The sequence below is a fragment of the Haemaphysalis longicornis genome, unplaced genomic scaffold (assembly GCF_048455015.1).
Source record: "Haemaphysalis longicornis isolate Haplotype H1 unplaced genomic scaffold, Haemaphysalis longicornis Haplotype H1 scaffold_7, whole genome shotgun sequence".
Lineage (NCBI taxonomy): Eukaryota > Metazoa > Arthropoda > Arachnida > Ixodida > Ixodidae > Haemaphysalis > Haemaphysalis longicornis.
In genome coordinates this window covers 83966157-83986097 of record NW_027526422.1, presented here as the reverse complement: position 1 = coordinate 83986097, position 19941 = coordinate 83966157, and the positions used below count along the sequence as shown (strand labels likewise).

Below are 19941 nucleotides of genomic sequence, written 5' to 3'. Positions count from 1 at the left end.
CACGATGCCTGCTATAGTGTTCTTTGAACCGCAGGCGACTATTTCGCGATGTTTGCACTGATTCTGTACAACATATCGATACGGGACCGTCTGCTCGTAATCTCGTACGATGCTTATAGCATCGCGTAACGCACCTCATCATCGCTCATGTCACGGCTCAAATCCTCCAAATCCAGGACAGCTCACGAAAGAAAAACAACATGGGCGGAGGACTGGCGTGGAGGCCCTCGACATGGGCAGAGCCTGCACCAGCCCAATGCCCACGTCGCTGACACCGGGGGAAAAAGAGCGTTCACGCGTAACCTGCGCGACAATCGAGGCGTAGGCGTGAAAAGCAGGCACCTTCCGGAACGCCGCAAAAGAGTTCCGCTTCACCGGAGCGCTCGTCGCCCCAGCAGCGCCACGGAGGCCAGAGACATCTGCCCCTACTGCGTCACCGTTCACCGGCCAAGGTCGGGTCTGAAGAGCGGGGTCGGGCCCACTACGCAGCCACGCGAACGCGCTAATCACTACTAGGCACTACTAGTATGCTGCTAGCCAGCTGTCCACGGCCCCTACCTCCAACTGGGTGCACAGTTTAAATGTTTATAAGCATTCGCTGCCGGATGGCCGATCCCATTAATATTTACGCACATCGGACACAAGTCATCACCTACCACTGTTTTTTTTTTAGTTGTTGTTGCTGCTGCTAACAAGCTCCCACAGAATTTGGTTTTGGCTTCCGTTCAGTTACCTGGCCGATTTCCTAGATGTTTATCAGTTATCGGACTTATGTTTATGAACAGCAACACCGACACGATTTCGTGTATAAGAATATTCATTTTTTTTACATTCTGATGATTATACAAGCCTTCAAAAGTTGGCTTTCCCTCATAAATTTTCTTTCTTGCGGTGAAGCACCCTTTACAGGAACTGTCCGTTTTGGTGGGCGATGCTAGTCAACCCTACCGTGTCATCATTTGTAAAGTCGGCTTTCCCAAATACGCACATCTTGCAGTGAAGCACCCTTCGCAGGTTTAAAGCTATTTTCCACACGGCGAGTGGTCATACATGAAGTCGGCTTTCCCTCAACGAGAGTAACCTTGCAGCGAAGCACCCTTGGCAGGTATCGATCCCTCTAGACGGACGGAAGATGGTCGTGGTGAAGTCGGCTTTCCCTCATTAAATATCACCTTGCAGTGAAGTACCCTTTGCAGGTTGCAATCACTTCGGGCAGCGGGTGGCGCGAAAGCGCAGCACCCGGTTGACACATAAAAATAGTTTTCCGTCATTCAATGTCCCGGTCACTACGAGAGAGAGAAGGCTTAAAAAATGGCAGCTACCAATGAAAATGCATGTGTGGTCAGGTGCACCCTTTTTGCTCCACATCTCGTTCCCAGCAAATAAAGTAACATACATTTCCAGTTCCAAACGCCTAAATGTCACCGAACGAGTCGTGTTTAGCTTGCACGCAACGTCAAAATGCAACTGCTGCAAGCCGTAGCCATTTGGGAGTAAGTGTTGAAGGGGCGTCCTTCTAGCTAGTTGGGACTGCTGTCACTCGGTGCCCTATTCCACTCTCGTCACGGCACACAACTGCACAATAGACGTTAAAGAACTGCGTAATCAGATGTTCGAGGAACATTTTTTCATGTCTCTATAGAATACTCGTCTAGCGGCAGCACCACGGCAAACACAGTCCCCGCCAGTGCGCCAGTGGTGGGACACGTCTATCCCCACATCAATGCACGTCCCTGTGTATCTTAAAACAGCATAGACGAAACGACGCCCTTACTGGGGCAGATGGCTCTCTGCTCAGATTTATCTGCCTGTTTAAGTCACGCGAGACACTGTCAGCTTTTGCAGCCTGTCGGTGAAGTAGGGAAGGACGGACGAAGATTTCGCAGGTGCCCGTGTGTGCCTCTTCAATAGACGTGCACGACGGTTAACCTCCTCGCATGCTGTCGGTCAGAAGCTGTCTAAGGGTGGTGCAGCCTGAACAGTGGCCCCAGATACAGCGGCGCTTTCTTTACCGGCAGGCTGCAGTGGCGCAGCGAGAGTGTGCAACCCACCGTGACCGAGGAGACACGCACCTGCCGATAAGACTCGCGCCGCGGTGCTCGCGGCTCGGCGGAAGCCCGGCGGCGCGCAACAAAGCGCGACGGACCGTTGGCGCGTGCACGGTGCCCGCGGCAGCGACGCCGGAACGCGCTCCAGCGCCGCCGAAAACAATCGACCACGCGGGTTCGACGTGTGCAAAACCAACAGGAAAAAGACGCCGGGGGCTCCTCTCAGGCGCAGCGAGAGGAGAAAGCACGCGCCGCAACGGCAGCCCGTCGCTCCGGGTCACATCCACTCCCTGAACCGTGACGCACGCACGCACGCACGCACGCATGTGAACCCGCGCGCCCACTTGGGTCTAATCTCGGGGGGAAATGCCGCGAGTACGGCGTCATTCATATGATTGCGTGGAGCCCACAACCCCTCAACCTCGCATGTAGGGGACTTTCCTTATAAACACCTCCTCAACATTTCTTACCAGAGACTGCGCCAAGCAGCGAAATAGCGTTCAAGCTGCAAGGTGCCGTTCAGGTATGACGTCATAACAAATGTGAAAGCGAGCCTCTCAACGAGTTGTCAGCGCTGCTTTAGAGTGGAATGCCGGGAAAGTCGATACTTCAGCTCTACTATACCATTGCCAAATAACGGCGAGTGCTGGTCTATTGCCACTGACAGTCTGCCTTTCGCCGTAGTAACAAAGATGAATAATGCGGAGCTCACGGACGCGTGACAAGACGGCGCACCCATCAAAACAAAAGGTTTGCCTCAATCGACACAAAGCCGAGCCATAAAACCACAATCTTTGCTATCGTGATGGTGATGATGATGATCTCGTCACCGCAAGGATTTAAGTTGTGTGGAGTTCCTGTTTGCAGCCGCAAGGATCGTACGCGTCAAAAGACACCTGTTCAAGAAGAGTCAACACAGCTGTCCAATTAGGAGTGTATCCGTAGTCAATCCTATCTGCAGACATGCCCCTGTTCCTGCACCATTTTCATAATTCCAAAATTTTGCTTGTGTTCATTCAACCACTGCCCTGCCACGCACAGCCGGCGAGTGTGTTTGTGGCCATCCCGCTGTGGTTACTCCCCGTTCTAAGACTAGATCGTCAACCGCCTCGTCGGTGCTTTGGAAAAAAACACGCCTGCATTACACTGCCTCTGCACTGAAGCCTTGACATAAAAAAAAATAACAGGGGCAAAGGTACCGTTAAAGTAACTGCCGCTAAACTGCGCAAAAAGGGGGCGACCACGAGGAAGAAAAAAATACAGAAAGAGAGGCGCAGCCGTGCCCGTGACACACGCGCTGCTGCTCCCCTTACCGCGGCATGCACATCCATCACCGCGGCACAGTTCCAAGCGCACTCCCGCCGTGCCAAACAGCTGCTGTCGTCTCCCAGCATGCATGCGCGCAAGGTCGAACCGGCGGCATCGCTAGGCCGACAGAGCAATCCAGCGCATGCCGCCCGGGGTTCCTGTCGACAGCTGTCTCTGTGTGTGTCGCCGGCGGCCCGCAGGCGACGTCACGGCTTAATCGCGCCACTGTCAAATTGTTCACCTGCGCCCGCGCGGCATTTCGACGACGAGGGGAGTCGTGTCGCCCTCCGCTTCCAGTCCCCATTCCTGGTGGGGCCGATGTGCGAGACAACGAGGTACTGGTCCCAACGTGATGTAAATGGTATTTCGTTCACTGCCGGAGTTGTACAGCCGTCGTCGAACAAACTACAGTGTGGAGGGAGCTTTGCTTTAACAAGACAACCTCCCCTCTGCTACGCAATCGGTCCTGGCAGGTGATCAAACTGAGATAGGAACTTCTGCGTACGACCTCGGCAAAATTCACAGCATTGCGGAGAGAGTGAAGCAGACGCGGTGTTCGACGGGAGTTCCGGACGAACGGCACAGCCAAAATTTGGGCCACGCTGTGTGAGCTAGGTCGTGGCTCGAATGAAGATCGAATAGGAGAAACTAGGTTTTGAGAATTTAAAGGTTTAATAATAGAGAAAAACTGAGGTTACACTGGATCAGGACAGAGGAGCACGGGGAGAAAACGTCTGACGCGGTGCACAGGCGTGGGGCGACTCTCTGGGCGAACCGCACACAGACGAGAGAGAGTGAAAACGAAATATAGACAGTCGCGTTGAGTCTGGCGGCGCCTCCTGTCCTCGGGCATAACACACCAGAGTCAGGGGCGCGTTCGTGCTCTGGAGGAGCTCGGATTCTCAGCGCGGCTGTGGCTGTAAATTGCGCTCGTTCTTCGCGTCTTCAGGCGGCAGCTTCGGAGGTGTTCAGAGAGGCTAAAAGCCCCGCGGCCGACCGTTCCCGCTCCTCGACGGATTTTGCGAAGCGCCGGAGCGAGCTGACAGCTGTATTCACCCTCTGCAAGTTTAAACGAGATGATGAACGTTTAAACTGCCGTTAGATACTTAACCAGATAACGTTCACGCTCATGCCTGGTTTTTGTTCCTGTCGCACGAGGTTTAACCTCAGGCCTAGACACGCGTATGAAATCGAAACAGCAGCAGCAGCAGTTACACAGGAAGAATTAAGCTTTGTATAGCGTAATAAAGTAACGTCTGAAGCCTAAACGCAATGCAGATCAAATGTGCAAGAACGTTTTACCACTGTTGCTCACACAACGGCGTTCCATTTTCGCTGTGTTCGAACCAGCGTACGGGCGCACGGAGGTTGGCCGGAACGCAACAAAACGACATTTGTAACCACGTGGGACCTGCCAAAGTAAACTGCCCTCCGCTCAGGTCCCCTCCCCTCCCTCATCCCGCCACACACGTACACACAAACACGAACTTCCTTTCTGACATGCTGACAGCATAACACAACTGTTTGTTTTCGGTTCGGTCCGCGTTCCGAAAGCATCGCCGATTTAAGGCAACCTCTGAGCGATTCCAGCGTTATAGACGTCTTGAAAAAGGTGCCACAATACTTCCCTCGTGGTCAAAATAATCGCGATCAAGCGGGAAATTATCACACGGTAAGAAGACAACAACAACAAAAAAAAAGCAACGAAACGCGTTCGCGGCCTCAAGTAACACTTCAATTCTCGACATTCACGCCTCCGACACTTTAATGGCTCCATCCCTTTTCAAGGCGGCCCACGCAAACGGCGATCACTTAAATGGACACACAGCTTACTCGCAACCCGAATCGAGCCCACCACACACGCACGCGCACCCATTGAGCCATCTTCTCTACATCCATCCATCGCCCCAGCCTACGCCACCACCATCCCGGGCCGGGTGGAGAAGCAGCAGCAGCAGCGGCGGCGGCGGCTCGCACAACTCACCCGTTGGCCGCCGCCGACGAGCGCTGCGCCGGGCGTGATGAATAATCCACAAGGGCTGCCTGGCTCGCCGCCCAATTCCTACATCCGCATCGTCTCCCCTCTTGTCTTCCTTCGTTCCTTCCAAAGGGGCTGGGGGCCCCCCCTCACGTCACACAACGCCGCACTGGTTCGCCGCCCTCTCTCCCGACACCTCCTCCCCCTCCGGGGCAGACGATGATGCGGGGGAGGAACGAGCACGGAGCACACGCAGCCACACGCACACGACACCACTGGGGGCCCAAGGCGAAGGAGCACTTGCAACCGAGGAAGAATGGCGAAGTAATCCGAGACCGCGGGGACGAGACACCCAAAGACGACCCCGCAAAGACGGCGACGGTGCAGCAGCAGCAGCAGACCCCGGGGCGAACAGGGCGTGCAGGAGAGCGCGCGGTGCGTCTGCTGCAACGGCTCCGCCGAGAGCTGCTGCGCCCTGGCTCGGTCGCGAAACCGGAGCGGCGCCGCCGTGGTTCATCGATCAACCGCAGCGCGCCGCCACCAGACGGGAGCTCCCGAAGGCGACGCTGGCGCCGCTTCGAGGACGACGTTGGAAACCAGTGGAAGAGCAAGTGAAACCGAAACGGCGGCGAAGAGTGTCGCTCCTCTGCTACTCCGCTGCGTCTCCACTTTTAAATTTTACCGCCACGAAGCGCGGCATAGGAACGTAGTCAAGCAAATACGTGTACGAGTGGCGCCTCTCTTTACAAAAGAAAAAAATCCTTTTCGGTGGGAATACCGGTGGACGAACTAGGTAGGGAGTGACGTAGGCAAAACGAGAACAGCAGTTTCGAAGGAAAAAAAAAATTGTTCCGATTGTGAAGGTCACGCGAAACGCGCGCAGCACACACCAACCACGATAGCAAACCTTCAGTAAATAAATCATTGCCAACTTCCTCTGCGACGTCACACTGCCTGCTACTCGGATCAATTTCAGCCAAGCCAATTACGAGCTTGTCCACCAGCCTGCTGTGTGTTTGACTGCCCGTAAGATTACACGGCCGTCGGAACGTTGCTCTCCGTCGATAACATACACAATAATTACCATTCGCAGTTTTAATACGAATAACACGAATCCGCCGCTTCCCAAAGCCACTCCAGCCTCCCCAGGGACAATCATTTGAGTTGCGTCCCTTTCAAAACCGTCCGTTCCGCGTCCGCTTCAAATCGCTACGCAGTTCCTGGTGCCGAGCCTCTGATATGCACAGAAATCAGCGCCTTGCCTTGCTTGTTCTGCGCCGTATCCATGTCGCCTGCCTTCAGCCTATCAGCGGCCGCTTGAAGCGGACACTTGAAAAGAATTCCACCGCAGGTCACGCAAAACCACCATGAAACGGTTGCCAAGGACCCGTATTTGTCCGCTAGTTTAAAAATATATTTCTACCGTGTTTTCTTAAGCCAATTCCCTCGTACGCTATATCGCTAAGTAAAAGCGATCATGATTAGTTTGTTGCACTCGTTGGGACAGCGCTCAAGTAAAGCCCTCGTAAAAAGACTAATCCACTCGAATCCAACTCCATCCACGGGAAGACGAGCCGCCGCGTACCACGAAAAATCAGGGCGAGCAACCCAACAATCTTTCGCGTTAACAAAGCAGGCAATAGTGTCAACCTTGGTCGCCGTCCATTGGGTACAAGGGTAGGCAAGCAGTAAAAGAAAAACAAACAAAAACAAAGATGAACCTAGAAAGGGGGTTCGAACTTCGAACAGCCGCCTACAATGCGTGAGCACGTCTCACAAAAAAAAAAGAGAGAGAGAAAGAAGACGGGGTTCATCTGTGCTAGGGATTTTATACACACACCACCAACACCCCCCCCCCCCCCCCCGAAGGATTGCCACCCCCTCCTCACCAAAAAAATTCTACAATCACGAACACCCCGCCCAGGGATTTAGACAGCCACTTCCCCCAACACCCGCCAGGAGGATTTCACCCCCCCCCCCCCCCCCGCATTGAAATTCTGGATAAACCCATGAGCGGTGCCCCGTGTAAATCACGAACAGAAAAGTTGCTAGGCAATGAAAACCAGCTTAACAGCAGTCACGTTGGGACGAAGTGACTGCGTGTGAATTGGTTCGCTTCGAATAGGCGACGACCCAAGAAGCAAGCGCAAACGGCGCGTCACGTGCTAAACCTTAAGCCCATTTTCGAATGAATACGACGTCCTTAGCGTGCCTCAGAAGCATGCGCACGCACAGGAAACAAAACAGTAATGAATTCCGGAGACAGACGACATTATTCGACCTCGCATTCCCTTAAAAAGCAGAAACGAGCCGGGTGCGCGTTTTCTGGGTAACCGAGAAGCAATTAAACATTGATTGACTGTGGGGGTTTAACGCGCCGACGCAACGCAGGCGATGAGGCGCGCCGTAGTGGAGGGCTCCGGATTAAGTTTGACCACCTGGGGATCTTTAACGTGCGCCGAAATCTCGTGCACACGGGCGTTTTTGCTTTTCGCCAGAAGCAATTAAACAAAACATACGCTTATACGCATGTCTTCGTATCACAGTGCACGGTACCACCGCCTAGGAGCGTCCTTCTCGGTTTTTTTTAATTTCGGCGGTAAAACTTTACAAGCGATGGACAGCCCCGGGTGCTCATTTTCCTGTGAATCGTGCCCGGACGTTCATTGATTCCACACTAACCGCTGAAAAACACCAGCTTTGTTCTATTCCCAAGTACCGTCTTTTTCTTTCCGCCAACACAGAAAAACGACACCGAGACGGCGCTGACCCTTCCTGCCGAAGCGGCCAAAAAAAATTTCTCCCACCTCCCCTCGCGGGAACCCCTGTGTAGATGCGACGCATAGGGGGTTCCGTTGTTGTTTCCGTTAGGTTGATTCTCCCATCGCGTGAAACGTGCCGTGAAACCCCTGCCGCAGCTGTGACGCAACACAATCCGACACAATCCACTTTAATCTAATACAATCCAAATCCAAGCCAATCCCACCCAATCGAATCCAATCCAATGCCCCTCGCGAGAGTGTGTTCGCTATCGGAGAGGAGGGGGTGAGCGGCGGAGAGCGCAAGGGAGGGGTGTGGACGGACAACAACAACGCCGTATGGAGGGACAAGGCGAGTGAATGAGATTCAGTCGCATCTAAAACATCACGCCTTGGAGGTTTTATGCGCCGAATCTGCGCCAGGGCTATGAGGCGTGCCGTAGTGGAGGAGGAGAAGGAGGAGGAGGAGGATATGGAGGAGGGCTTTAGATTACTTCTGACCACTAGGGGATCCTTAACGCGTGCCGAAATCTGGACACAGAGAGTTTGCATTTTTCGCCTCCACCTGAAAAGCGGCCGCCGAAGCGGCGAATCCGACTTGCATGCTTGAGATCTGCGGCACAACACCTTAGCCCCTGCATGCGTCAGCGCGTCGGGTCCACCGAAGTAGCAACCACCGCGGCAGACGCCGAACACACCGCCGCCGCTGAACGGAACCACGGCGGACACGGCGTATAAACAGCTGCATGCACGTGCAGGAGGAGAGGAGCTCCAGAAGCGCGGCCGACCGCCGGCTTGGCACTCGCAAGGACCGAATTAGCAAGCGGCCGCTGACGAAAGCGACAGAAAGGAGGGAGGGGAGGCTGTGAAGAGGCTCTCCGCAACAAACCAGACCAAGAGCCGCGTTCCGAGTCCTCGAGCGCGCGAATTCCTAGATGCGTCGGCGCGGAGAACGCCGGGGGCCTGGCCAAATAAACCAGCACCGACAGCGCTGCCGCGACAGGAGAGGAATCTGCCCCACGAGAACGAGACCACCGAAGATGGGGTAACGCGAGCGAGCCGCAGCAACCACACGGGAATGGACAGGCGACCGACGCTTCTCTTTTTTTTTCCTCGCTTGCTGCCTTTTCATGCCGTGAACAGCGTAAACTTGTTCGCAACTATTGTTTTCGTTACACCAGAAAAGCGTAAAAAAAAAAAATTGGTTTTCCCACGCAGAGGTGGGAAATGACGTAACGGGAAGCTTTACAGCGTGTGACATTGCGTGCGTGCGTGCGTGCGCGCGCGCGTTTACATAGCCTGTTATTTCATAGCCCTTCGTATTCAGAGCCAGCGTATGGGAGCACAATTACATGAGATCCGTTACTTACACGTATAGGCTCAGTGGCTAAGGCGTTGTGCTGCTGAGCAAGAGGACGCGAGTTCGATTACCGGCCGCGGCGGCCGCTTTTCTGATGGAGGCGAAAAGCAAAAACGCCCGTGTGTACGAGAACTTTCGGCGCACGTTGAATATCCCCAGGTGGTCAAAGTTAATTCGGAGCCCTCCACTGCGTCGTGCCTCATCGCCTGCGTTGCGTAGGAGCGTTAAAGCCTAAACTCAATGTCTCAACTTACACCTCTACGCCACATTTGACGCAGTAATGAGTTCCGAACGCGTGAAATCGGATTTGTACGACGCGATAAATTGCGTCAACTAGAGGAAAAGGACAGCTACGCGATGCTACCTCACAATGAGCAGCGCTCCTTCCGTGCTCAAGCGCACACAGCAACGGCGGCCAGCGCGATGGCCCGACGTGCGCAGAGCCTCGTGCTGCATTTCAATTGCTGCCGCCAGCGCGAACCACCGGGGAGCATCGATCAGTGTCGGAACGCGAGCCCCATATATGCAATTAAAAAGAATGAGGGGAGGGAAGGGGGGAGGGGGGGGTGGCGGCGCTACTTTCGAATCGCCGTCGCAGCCAATTCCATTAGAAGCCGGTTAAGAGGTGAGGGGAAGGGGGCGGAGGGGAGGGATAATTGCCTGCGCGGGTGTATTTCCGCCAACCGCTCTGCTCTTACTAATTCCGATGGCGTTGTGGCGGTGTCATAATGCGGAAAGGATTTAATCCAGTCCGGGCATCGAAGGGGGAGAGAAGGGAGGGCATTTTAAGAGGGAGATCGGAAAGAAAGGTAGCATTCGCGCAACAAAACAACGCAGCAGGCACCAAGAACCAAGTGCACGGGTCACTCGAAAAACTCGACGGTGTCATCCACACCTTGCGTTAGCCTCAACGCGCCAACAAAACGAGAACAGCGGAAGTAAACCTGCTGTACGGAGGAACGCATCACGGGCACGGAGTTTTTGCACTCCGTTCTCGCATAAACGACAAGCGGAACGCAATATACTCTTCCCGCGCCCGCGAGGGACTAGTAAACAAACGAATAAAACGACGCGAAAGAGCAACCGAGCCACGCCCATTCGATTCGGAGAGGCCCCTCTTCCCGCGCCCTTGTAGCTTCTATTCGCGGGCGAAGATCGCAGCAGCTCGCCAGCTTAGGCGTGAAACAAGGGCAGCCGCGGCAGCAACAACGTCGGAGGAAAAGAGAGACGCACAATGCGGAAACAAACTGGCAGACGCGGCTTGTCGCGCGCGCGTATATATACGGGGAGGAAGCGTGCGGGGGAGGGAGGAGACGAGGCTTCCGTTACGCGCGCGCTCTCCGCCGAGCACAAAGGGGGACGCGGGGCTCGGAAACAATGCCGCCGCGCTCAAGGGCCCGCTCTCAGGCAGCAACGATCGACGACAAAACGAGCTTGCAGGCTCGGTCGGCAGATGGAGCAGATTCCTCGAGACAAAGGCGGCTCCATCGATCCGCCCCATCCTCCGCATCCATCCCTCCCTCCTCTTCCGCTCATCTCCATCCGACGACCCCCACCCCGGTTTTCCTACCGTCTCCCAAAAGAACTTTCTCCCGCTCACTGCGCCAAGAGCATCCCTCCTTTTTATTCTCCCATGCCAGTGCAGTTGGCTTGTCTCGCTCTACCTTCATCTCCCGGGAGAACAAGCTGCGCTCACTGTTCTCCGGAACACAGAGCGGCTCTTCTCTTCAGTAGCCGCACCATCCGCCGGAGGATGGAGAGGAGGAGCGGCGGAGGGTGGCGCGGAGAACAACGCCGAGTTAGTGGGGGGCTCCCGCAAACGCACTCAACTCCACCTACACGCCGCTAATTCTCTTTCGACAGCTGCCCACCTTCCCGGCGGAGCAATAATGAGAGCTTTCGCCCGCGCCTAAAGACGCGCGCACACACACGCGCGCCCAGAGGAACGCCGAATGAGGCTTGCCAGGCCGCCAGTCACTGATTCGCTTCCCTCTTGTTGAGCCTCTCTCCACCGAACCAGTTCCGCGAGGATTCCTCCCTCGGGCCGCACATTACGCCGATGCTGGCCGCACGCATCTGAACAAGACCAGTGCGTGTTCTTATCTTGCTCGAATAAAATAATTACTTGTCAGTCATGGCTCCTCGTGTGCAGTCCTCTTCTTTGTCTCGTCCTTTCGCGCTGTTTATTATATGCTTCCTAAACAACTGGCCTAATTTTCCGCTTGTTGCGTGTTCTTTTTCACGCATGGCGCTGCTGCTACCACACGAAAATGCCGCCCAATCTGGATGTTTATAACACTGAGACTGCCTTCCTGTTCCATTTCTACATCCCCATAACCACGGCACGGAATGTTGACCGGGAAAAACACGACCACAGACAACCTTTCCGGGCCGGTATTTTAATTATGCACGCAAAATTCAAATACTAGCCCAGTGCAATGCAAACCCCGAAATTAGCTACCGTGAGAGAAAACTAAAGAAAAAAGGAGTCTCAATGCTGACCCTCCTACATTTCTGCGTACCGCCGCCCTCTGAAGCTTGGAAATTAAAACTCCAGATCAATACTGCACAGTGTTCAGAGAAAAGACCGAGAAATACCCATCCGACTTTGACAACGACTCATCTCCTAGCAGCTATGCCTCGACACTTTACAACGACCCGCGATGTATTCCACCACCACACAGCAACCGGCATAACGATTGCGCGTCGGATATGCGGGTCGGTAGCGCCAGGCTGAACGACAACAAAAATCTATGTGGGTCGTAACTTGCAGCGCAGGTATTGTCAGCAGAGATCGTCTGTGTTCTAGATGTCACATTATAGGTGGGTACTGAAAATTTAATCACGAAAATTACTTTGATTTGCTTGACTGGGGTCATTTTATTGCCGATGCTACCTCGTCACGCCAGACAATGTCCACAAATTAGCAGGACCCAAAACAGTCGACACTCGCCAACTCGACACTGGCAGGACCGCTCAAGATTCGTCCTAGTACGCTGAAAATCGAATTACCCGAAACCAAAGCTCATAGCGAAACAGTGACAGGTACGCAGTGGCGAGTTCAGTCGAGTTCAGTGACATAATCAGTTCAGTTTTGGCGAGTTCAGTTTTGTCGAGTTCAGTGCCATAATCGAATTAGCCAAATGTAGATTAGCGGGTCGACTAACGCAAATACGCCCCCCACCCCCCTATAACTTTGTTTTCTTTCCTTCTGTTCTATGCAGCGGTGAATAAAAATTGGCTACACCCTGGTTATACTGAGATCGCTTCATATTGAAAAAAAGAAAAGCGTTTCACAGGATCTTCACTGCCGTGGATTGGGAGCAAATCATCTCCGCTTTTAACGAAGTATTGCTTACAACGAAACCAGTTTCGTTACAGCGAAAGTTTACAGAATTTCGTTACAGCGAAAGTTTACGGCATTTTTTCGTTCCCAAAAAACACTGCCTTCGCTATTCGAAGCCGACAAAAACCTAACAAAAATAACAGCAAGAACAAGAACGTGCTCACCGAAGAACAAACACCATTAGGCACGTCGCAAAGATCAAGACATTCGCGAGAGGTACGTATGCGGACTATAATATATACAGGTGACGACGGACGCACCGTGACGAGCACGAGCGAGCAGGCGGCGGCACTCGCCTTGTTGAGGCCCGTCCTGGCAGGCTTGGTCTTGGTCCTGGGGGGCGTGGGCGACGAGGCCGGCGGCGGGTGCTTGTCGTTGCAGTTGATCTTGGAGTTGAGCAGTAGCTCGGGCGACGACGGCCGCGTCTCGGGCTCTCGGCTCTTGATGGTGCTCTGCGACAAAGACGGAGAGAAAGGACGAGTACGACGACCATTAGTGACGGGTACACCTTGCACGGGCGCGCACAACACCAATAAAAAGAAAGCGACGGACACTCCCTTCGCAACTCAAACGAAACCATACGGCGGGGCCTGCAGGGCACGTCGCACCTAAAGACTGCCATCAAGGCTTCATCCAGTAAGGGATATCATGCAGTAAGGGGAGAGGCCGTACACGGTTACGCGCCCGCGTGTTCGACCTGCCTCCGACGATGACCGCTACAAAAGCGTTAACCCAGGGCAGCGCAACTTCCGCGCTTGAACCGACTACATTTATCCGTCCGCCGCGGTGGCTCGGCGCCCACGGTTTATGGTACTCCCAATCGTATGAATTTCTTAAAACAGCCGCAACGGGAACGCATTTAAGGCTACTCAAGCATAAGGCAGCCTTTACATCATCGACGAAGGTCGCTTCGATCGCAGTGACAACTTGGCATTTTGGAAGTTCGACCAAATATTGATGCGTCATCCGTGGCACACGAACGGCGTGAACAGACGGCCATGCGCGATAACGGAAGAAACATACAAATGCCCAAGAGCGTGATTCGGGCGAGTTGATGGGCGTCGTCGTTATCCCCGACTAGAAATGCCAGGGGCGCTAAAAATAGCAGTTCTAAAGAGTGAAGTGTTCTCATTCCAAAATACCTACGCGCAGAACTTGTGCCGACAACTACATAAACATCCCCCATTAATCGTGTAAAGTTTCTCCCTGATGCCCCAAAAGGCATAACATTCCCCCGATAACTAAAAACCAGACACACAAACCCGATCCTTACGAGGGCCTCTCCCGCTGCAACGCAGTTTCGCAAGAATACCAACGGCCTGCAATGGCGGGAGGCCTACGCAAGCTCGATCACACCCCGTTAGCAGATTATTCCGCGACCTGCAACAAGCACTCCCCTTCATTCCAAAAGCAAACACAAAGGTGGCGGGACACGGCGCGTGCAGACGCCTCCGCGCCGTTTACAACATTTCGACGGCGCTAACACACCTCCCGATCGCTGGATTCGTTCCAGGCGACCATTAATCCACTCACGTCAGGCAGCGTTAAACTGCGCGTGGAACAAAGAGGGCGCTTGTACGCGCAGCGCCACGAACGCCTGACGTTGAACGGGCAGCGAAAGCGTCAAGGTGAGTTACCACGTCTGTGTGATGCGGTAAAAAAAGAAATAAGGGGGGTTCCGCGCAAGAGTAACGAAGCTGCAGGAACCGGTCGTGTGCGAAGGCGAGACGCGCACTTACGAGCGACACGGCGTTCAACGCAGAGCGTGATTGTGATCAATGCGGGGAACAAAAGGGTTGGCTGCGGCAATTAACGCCGCTCATGGCACGCGCGTCGGCCGGAACAGAACGCGAGAGGAGTGGAAAGAAGAAACAAATAGGAGCAGGGCAAGATTTTTGCTAAAAACCGAGAAAGGAAGGAGTGCGAACAACTAGGAGCGACAGAATTGAGGAAAACGCGAAGGAAAAAATGAAAGAGGCATATTTGCGGAAGAGGTAAAAGTGCAAAGCGTACAGGCGGAAATAAAAACTGGGGAGAAAAGAACAAGCAGAGAAAGACGAAACGAAAACCAGATTAAACGAAAGGTAGCACGGAGAACACAAAGAACGATAAAAACAATGATTCATGAAAAAGGGAAGTAAGCCAGGAACAAAAAGGAAAGCAAACCGCTATCAGCAACAAAAAACAAAAACTGCTCGGTACACGCAAGAACTTGTTCGAAGAAGGGGTGACAAGCGCGCCGAGTGCGAAATCGTTTAGCGAAGTGGCGTAGCTAAACACGCGTCGCCGAATTACAAGAATTCTTTTTTTTCCCCCGCGACTTTCGTAATCAAAAGACTTGATTGCGCTAATGCGTCCCGCCGGCACCGGCACAAACCTGGTTAGTGCCGTTTTCCACGCCTTCCACACTTAACGAATACTTCAACAAGCATTCATAAGTTCCCTCAATACCCAACAATGACCCAATTAGGCCGCCGTGCGTATAGCGCTGTGAAGCGGACCAACGCTGACCGACGCGCGCAACCACACAAAGGAAGGCCTGCCGTTACGTCGGTGGCGTCTGCAGAAGCGAGCGCCGCGCCCCCGACACACGCAGCTGCGCCACGCGTCAGGTGAGAGCGCGGCCGGGACGCGCAAATATAAACGCACCAAAGCGTAGAGTACAAACTAGAGCGCGACACGCCAACAGCGCCGCCCTCTGCGAACAGCGGCGAGGACAATGCTGCGCCGCCAGAGCCTCGTCGCGCCGGCTGCTAATTAATGAATGCACTCCGTGAGAGCCCCGAAGGCGCCCCCGGAGGCACCCTTCCCATTTACTCACTCGCCAAGTTTGCTTTTCGTTGCCTCGGCGGCAATCGCATTAGCTCGCTCGCGGGGCCAGGCGTCGGCGGGGATTGGGACAGGTGCGTTCGACACGCCGGCACGACGGTGTCGACGACGGTTGACAGTGGCGAATAAATCTCTCTCGACCCTAATACGTACTATGAGCACTACTGACAATGGACGCCATCGTAAGGGTGGCGTTTATTACTACTGCCGAACCGAGTCGACCCTTACGTCATGTTTACTGCAGCGAAGAAATACGCTGTGAGAAAAAGTAGCCCGATAAGAAGGGGGAGCAGGCGCTGGTTAAGCGTACGACAGGGAGGCTCCAGATCAGTAGAGCATGCCCTGAAAAAGACGACGGCCCAACCTCTACAGACACAGATCATGTCAATGGATTTTGGTAGGTGTCGCGACATTGAGCATTTCGGACAGTGATACGTGGACAGAGGGTAAAAAAAAGACTGCCTTCAATCTTTGTATTCTTGAGGGCAGCTTGAAACAAAAAAAATCCCGGGCCATCTCCACTAACGTCAAACCTGGGGAGGGGCGAAACATGCAGTGTATAAGTGTATTCCGTCGGAGGCCGCCTCAACGGTGACCTCAAGGGCTCGAATAAAGTTCTATCTATCTATCTATCTTGGTGCCTTGGCGCTTTTGCCAACCGAGATGAAACCATTTGGGGGTAGATGCATACAGCTTTGCTGTAAAAGTCTCGCATCTTTGAAGCACGAAACCCTCTAGCGCAAAGTGTAAACGAGTGTCCCCATGTTTTTTTTTAGTGCGCGTTACGAAGCGCTCCAGCGCGAGGCGTAAACGAGTTTCCCTGTGTTTTAGTAGTGTGACTACATGAGACGACGATAACGATGACGACGAAAAGAGATGCCAACAGCCGCAGCCCTTAAGGGGCTTCGCCCCTACAAGAAGTTTGTGGCACGGGCGTGCGGGATCTTTACAGCGAGTGCCGTCAATCGGAGGCGACCCGGGTATAAACCGTTCATTTATTAGGGCCTGTAATGGGTGCTTCACCACAGGCTTCTACGCAAGAGGGGAAGCCAACTTCACAAAAGTGGTCACGAGGCCGAATTGCAGCCGACAAAAAGTTCCATAAGAGCAGTTCAAACGAAAGCGGCTTGTTGGCGCAGCCCTGTCGACACGGCGACGCGCAAATATTGCCGACGTGCCCCGTCTAATGTTCATGAAGTAAAAGTGCTGCTTAGACGTACAGTCGGCCGCAAAAGTCTGCGGCATCAGCAGTGCGTGGCGAGCGGCTCAAATCTGCGTTGCTGCGCCATATGCCGTCACAGACGGCCGGGTCGAGGCTCAAGAAACTTGCGCGCCAGGAGCACTTTCTGCATGCCTGTCCTTACTTCGTTATCAGGCATCTCTGGTCAACAGCTTCTCCGTGACGCTTTCGACAATCGCGGCAGCCGCTGTGGCGCAGCGTGACCATCGCCGCGGGTCTACTTTCACTGGTGCAACAAAAAAACCTCCGTCGCATGCCCCCGCGCGAGGGACACGAGTAAATGCAGAGCATTGGAGGTGGTCACGTGGCGTAGGTTGTGGTAGTTGGCGGTGTAGTTGTTGTTGTCGTACGGGTGCGTCGACGGCGCTTGAAGGCCAAGTACGTCGAAATGCACGAGGCGTTGGAGCACGGGGAGTTTGCGAGCTCGGACGAGTTCCTGCGCGCCTTCGACGTGCGGTCCGGGGAGGAGTACTCGGAGATTCTGCGAGCTGGAGCGTCGCGTGCTTCACGCGAGGACCCCCGCCGAGAAGCGCGTGAACGCGTTCAACCCGTGGATCGGAAGGGTTCTCGACTCCAACATGGACCTGCAGATCATCCTCGACCACTACGCGTGCGCGGCGTACGTCGTGGACTACGTCAACAAGGCCGACCGCGGCATCTCGTTCTCGTAACGCGGGGTCCGCCGCTCGCCGCTGACGTTTCGAAGCCGTGTCTCGCTCTCGATTCGATGGATCCGCAGCTCGACGCTGACGACTGGCGGCGGCCTCTCGTTCTCGACGCTCGGGATCGGCCGCTCGACGCTGACGCTTCGCCGCTGCCTTAGCGCGCGCAGTAGAGGGAGAAGAGGTAGCACATGCTACTGCAACGCATCTTTCAGCGCCGGAGCACGCGCATGTGTGCCCGCACCTGTTGTTGAGAGCGAGGAGGAGCGGGGGAGGGGCGCACGTGCTGGCTGGCTGCGGACGCCGATCTCCAACGGACGGGTGACATTGTGAGTTAAAGAAATGCTCTGCATTTAAAACACGTAGCGCGCGGTCGCCTTTTGCACGGGGATCAACTTTGTCCGAATATGTGCTATCTACGAAGAGAAGTGGTGGTCGAACCTTAAAGTATTTACAGCTGAGCTGTTTTATGATATAATCTCTGAAGAAAAATGCGTGCGTCGCCACGGTGTATTGCGGCAAAGCAACTTTCTGGCGAACGCTCTCTAGCTCTCAATCGAATGAAGGTGTCTTGAAAAAAGGTTATACTGAAATTGGCCACAAGAACGACTATGTAATTACGCCGAGTTTCATTTATTTTTTCATAATTGCGTATTTTGCACAGTAGCCGTAAATATTGCGGAATTTTTTTTTTTCCGTTGTCAATACACAAGCTTCTACGGAAGGGAAACGGACAGCCCAGGGTTTGTCGTCTAGAATAAAGCTCTACTCCATCAAAGTTCATTCAGGTAATTAAGCGGGAAGTACGATCAATCACAATTTAAAAAAGCGTTGGTTTTGTGCCCTAGTACTCTGCCCAGCTTTGCCGGGCAGCCTTTTTCCATAGAGCGGAAGAAAACTCATTTTCTTCCCCATTTATTTTGAACGAAGATCAAGTGTGCGAGAAGAACTTCTTGCTGGGCTAGTTGGTGAATAGATGCCATGATTTGAAGCGCAACAAAAACACACGGACGAAGAACAGTGTAGCACCTGTCCCGCCTACACTGTTCTTCGTCCGTGTGCTTTTGTTGCGCTTCAAATCATGGATCAGTGTGTCCCGCCATTCACAACCGTTGCACCTTCTTGCCATCGCAGGAAAAACCTTGCGCAAAGTGGTCTATTTGCTATGAACGTAACAGTTTTCAGATTTCCTTCAGTTATGCGGAGGCTCTTAAAATCGGTCTTCGGTGCTTTGAGTCCGTAATTCAAAGCCATTTTGTCGTCCTAGCGCAAATTTCGGTATGTTTTTCAAGATACCTACATTAGATTGATAGCTACAGAGCATTCACCGGAAAGTTGGCTCTACCGCAACAAATCTTGTCTACGCACGCAATTCCCTTCACAGCCAAGACCAACACAGCTCCGCTGTAATTACTTCGATGTTTCACCGTCACATCACTTTGTGGATAGCATGTATTCAGATAAAGTTGACCCCCATGCCGACAGTATCATTTGTGAGCTAGGTCGTGGTGAAGTGAACATCGAATGGGAGAAACTAGGTTTTGAGAATTTAAAGCGTTTGATAATTGAGAAAACTCACGTTACAGTGGATCAGGACAGAGGAGCACGGGGAGAAAACGTCTGACGCGGTGCGCTGGTGTGGGGCGACTCTCTCAGCGAAGTGCACGTACACGTGAGAGAGTGAAAACCCGAACATAAACACTCGCATTGAGTCTGGCGTCGCCTCATGTTCTCGGGCATATAACACACCAGAGTCAGGGTCCCGTTCGCGCTCTCGAGGAGCTCGGATTCTCGGCGCGGTCGTGGCCGTAAATTGCGGTTTTTTCTGCGCGTCTTCGGGTGGCAGCTTCGGTGGTGTCGAGTGGCTTAGCGCCCCGTGGCCGACCGTTTTCGTTTCTCGGCGGAGAGAGTTCTTCGAATCGTCGGAGCTAGCTGACATTTCCACACACACAAAAGCGCACGTGAGATGAAGCTCCCCACCGAAAGGCTTTTTTTTTTTTTTTTTAAACGATCGCGACTTAGAAACTGGGTTCCCGCTCCAAGCCCACTTCAGTGAGCGGACCAGCACGGAGGGCGGGCATCGAAGGGACCCGGCGGCAGGGAACACGTGCGCAGCGCAGCAAAAGCTTGGGATTGAGAGGGCCGCCGCTGCAAAGAGGGTCACAGGCCAGGGGGCACACAAATCACGCCGCCGCCCAGCAAATGCGGGGAACGAACGACGCACGGCCGACAGCGCACACGAACGTCAGTTTCCCGTCCGCCTCGTAACCAAGGTCAGTTGCCAGTCGCCGACACGGGGAGAATAAAGACACAGGGGAAAACAGAGTAAACAGGGGCTGGCTGGAGTTGGCAAGTTGGCATTGCGTTAAAGTTGAGCCCACAAGGCGGAGTGGCCGGAACCAGTTCCCAGA

General features: G+C 53.8%; 1 protein-coding gene across 1 annotated transcript in view; it reads right to left on the bottom strand.

Annotated features, from left to right (window-relative positions):
• Positions 1-13766, bottom strand: part of LOC144146020 (uncharacterized) — a 176324-nt gene extending 162558 nt beyond the window's left edge. Inside the window, 2 exon segments of the mRNA XM_077677936.1 lie at positions 13060-13251; positions 13472-13766. Coding sequence (XP_077534062.1) covers positions 13060-13251; positions 13472-13765 — 486 coding nt within the window. The 5' untranslated portion in view covers position 13766.
• Between the last annotated feature and the right edge of the window lie 6175 nt (positions 13767-19941).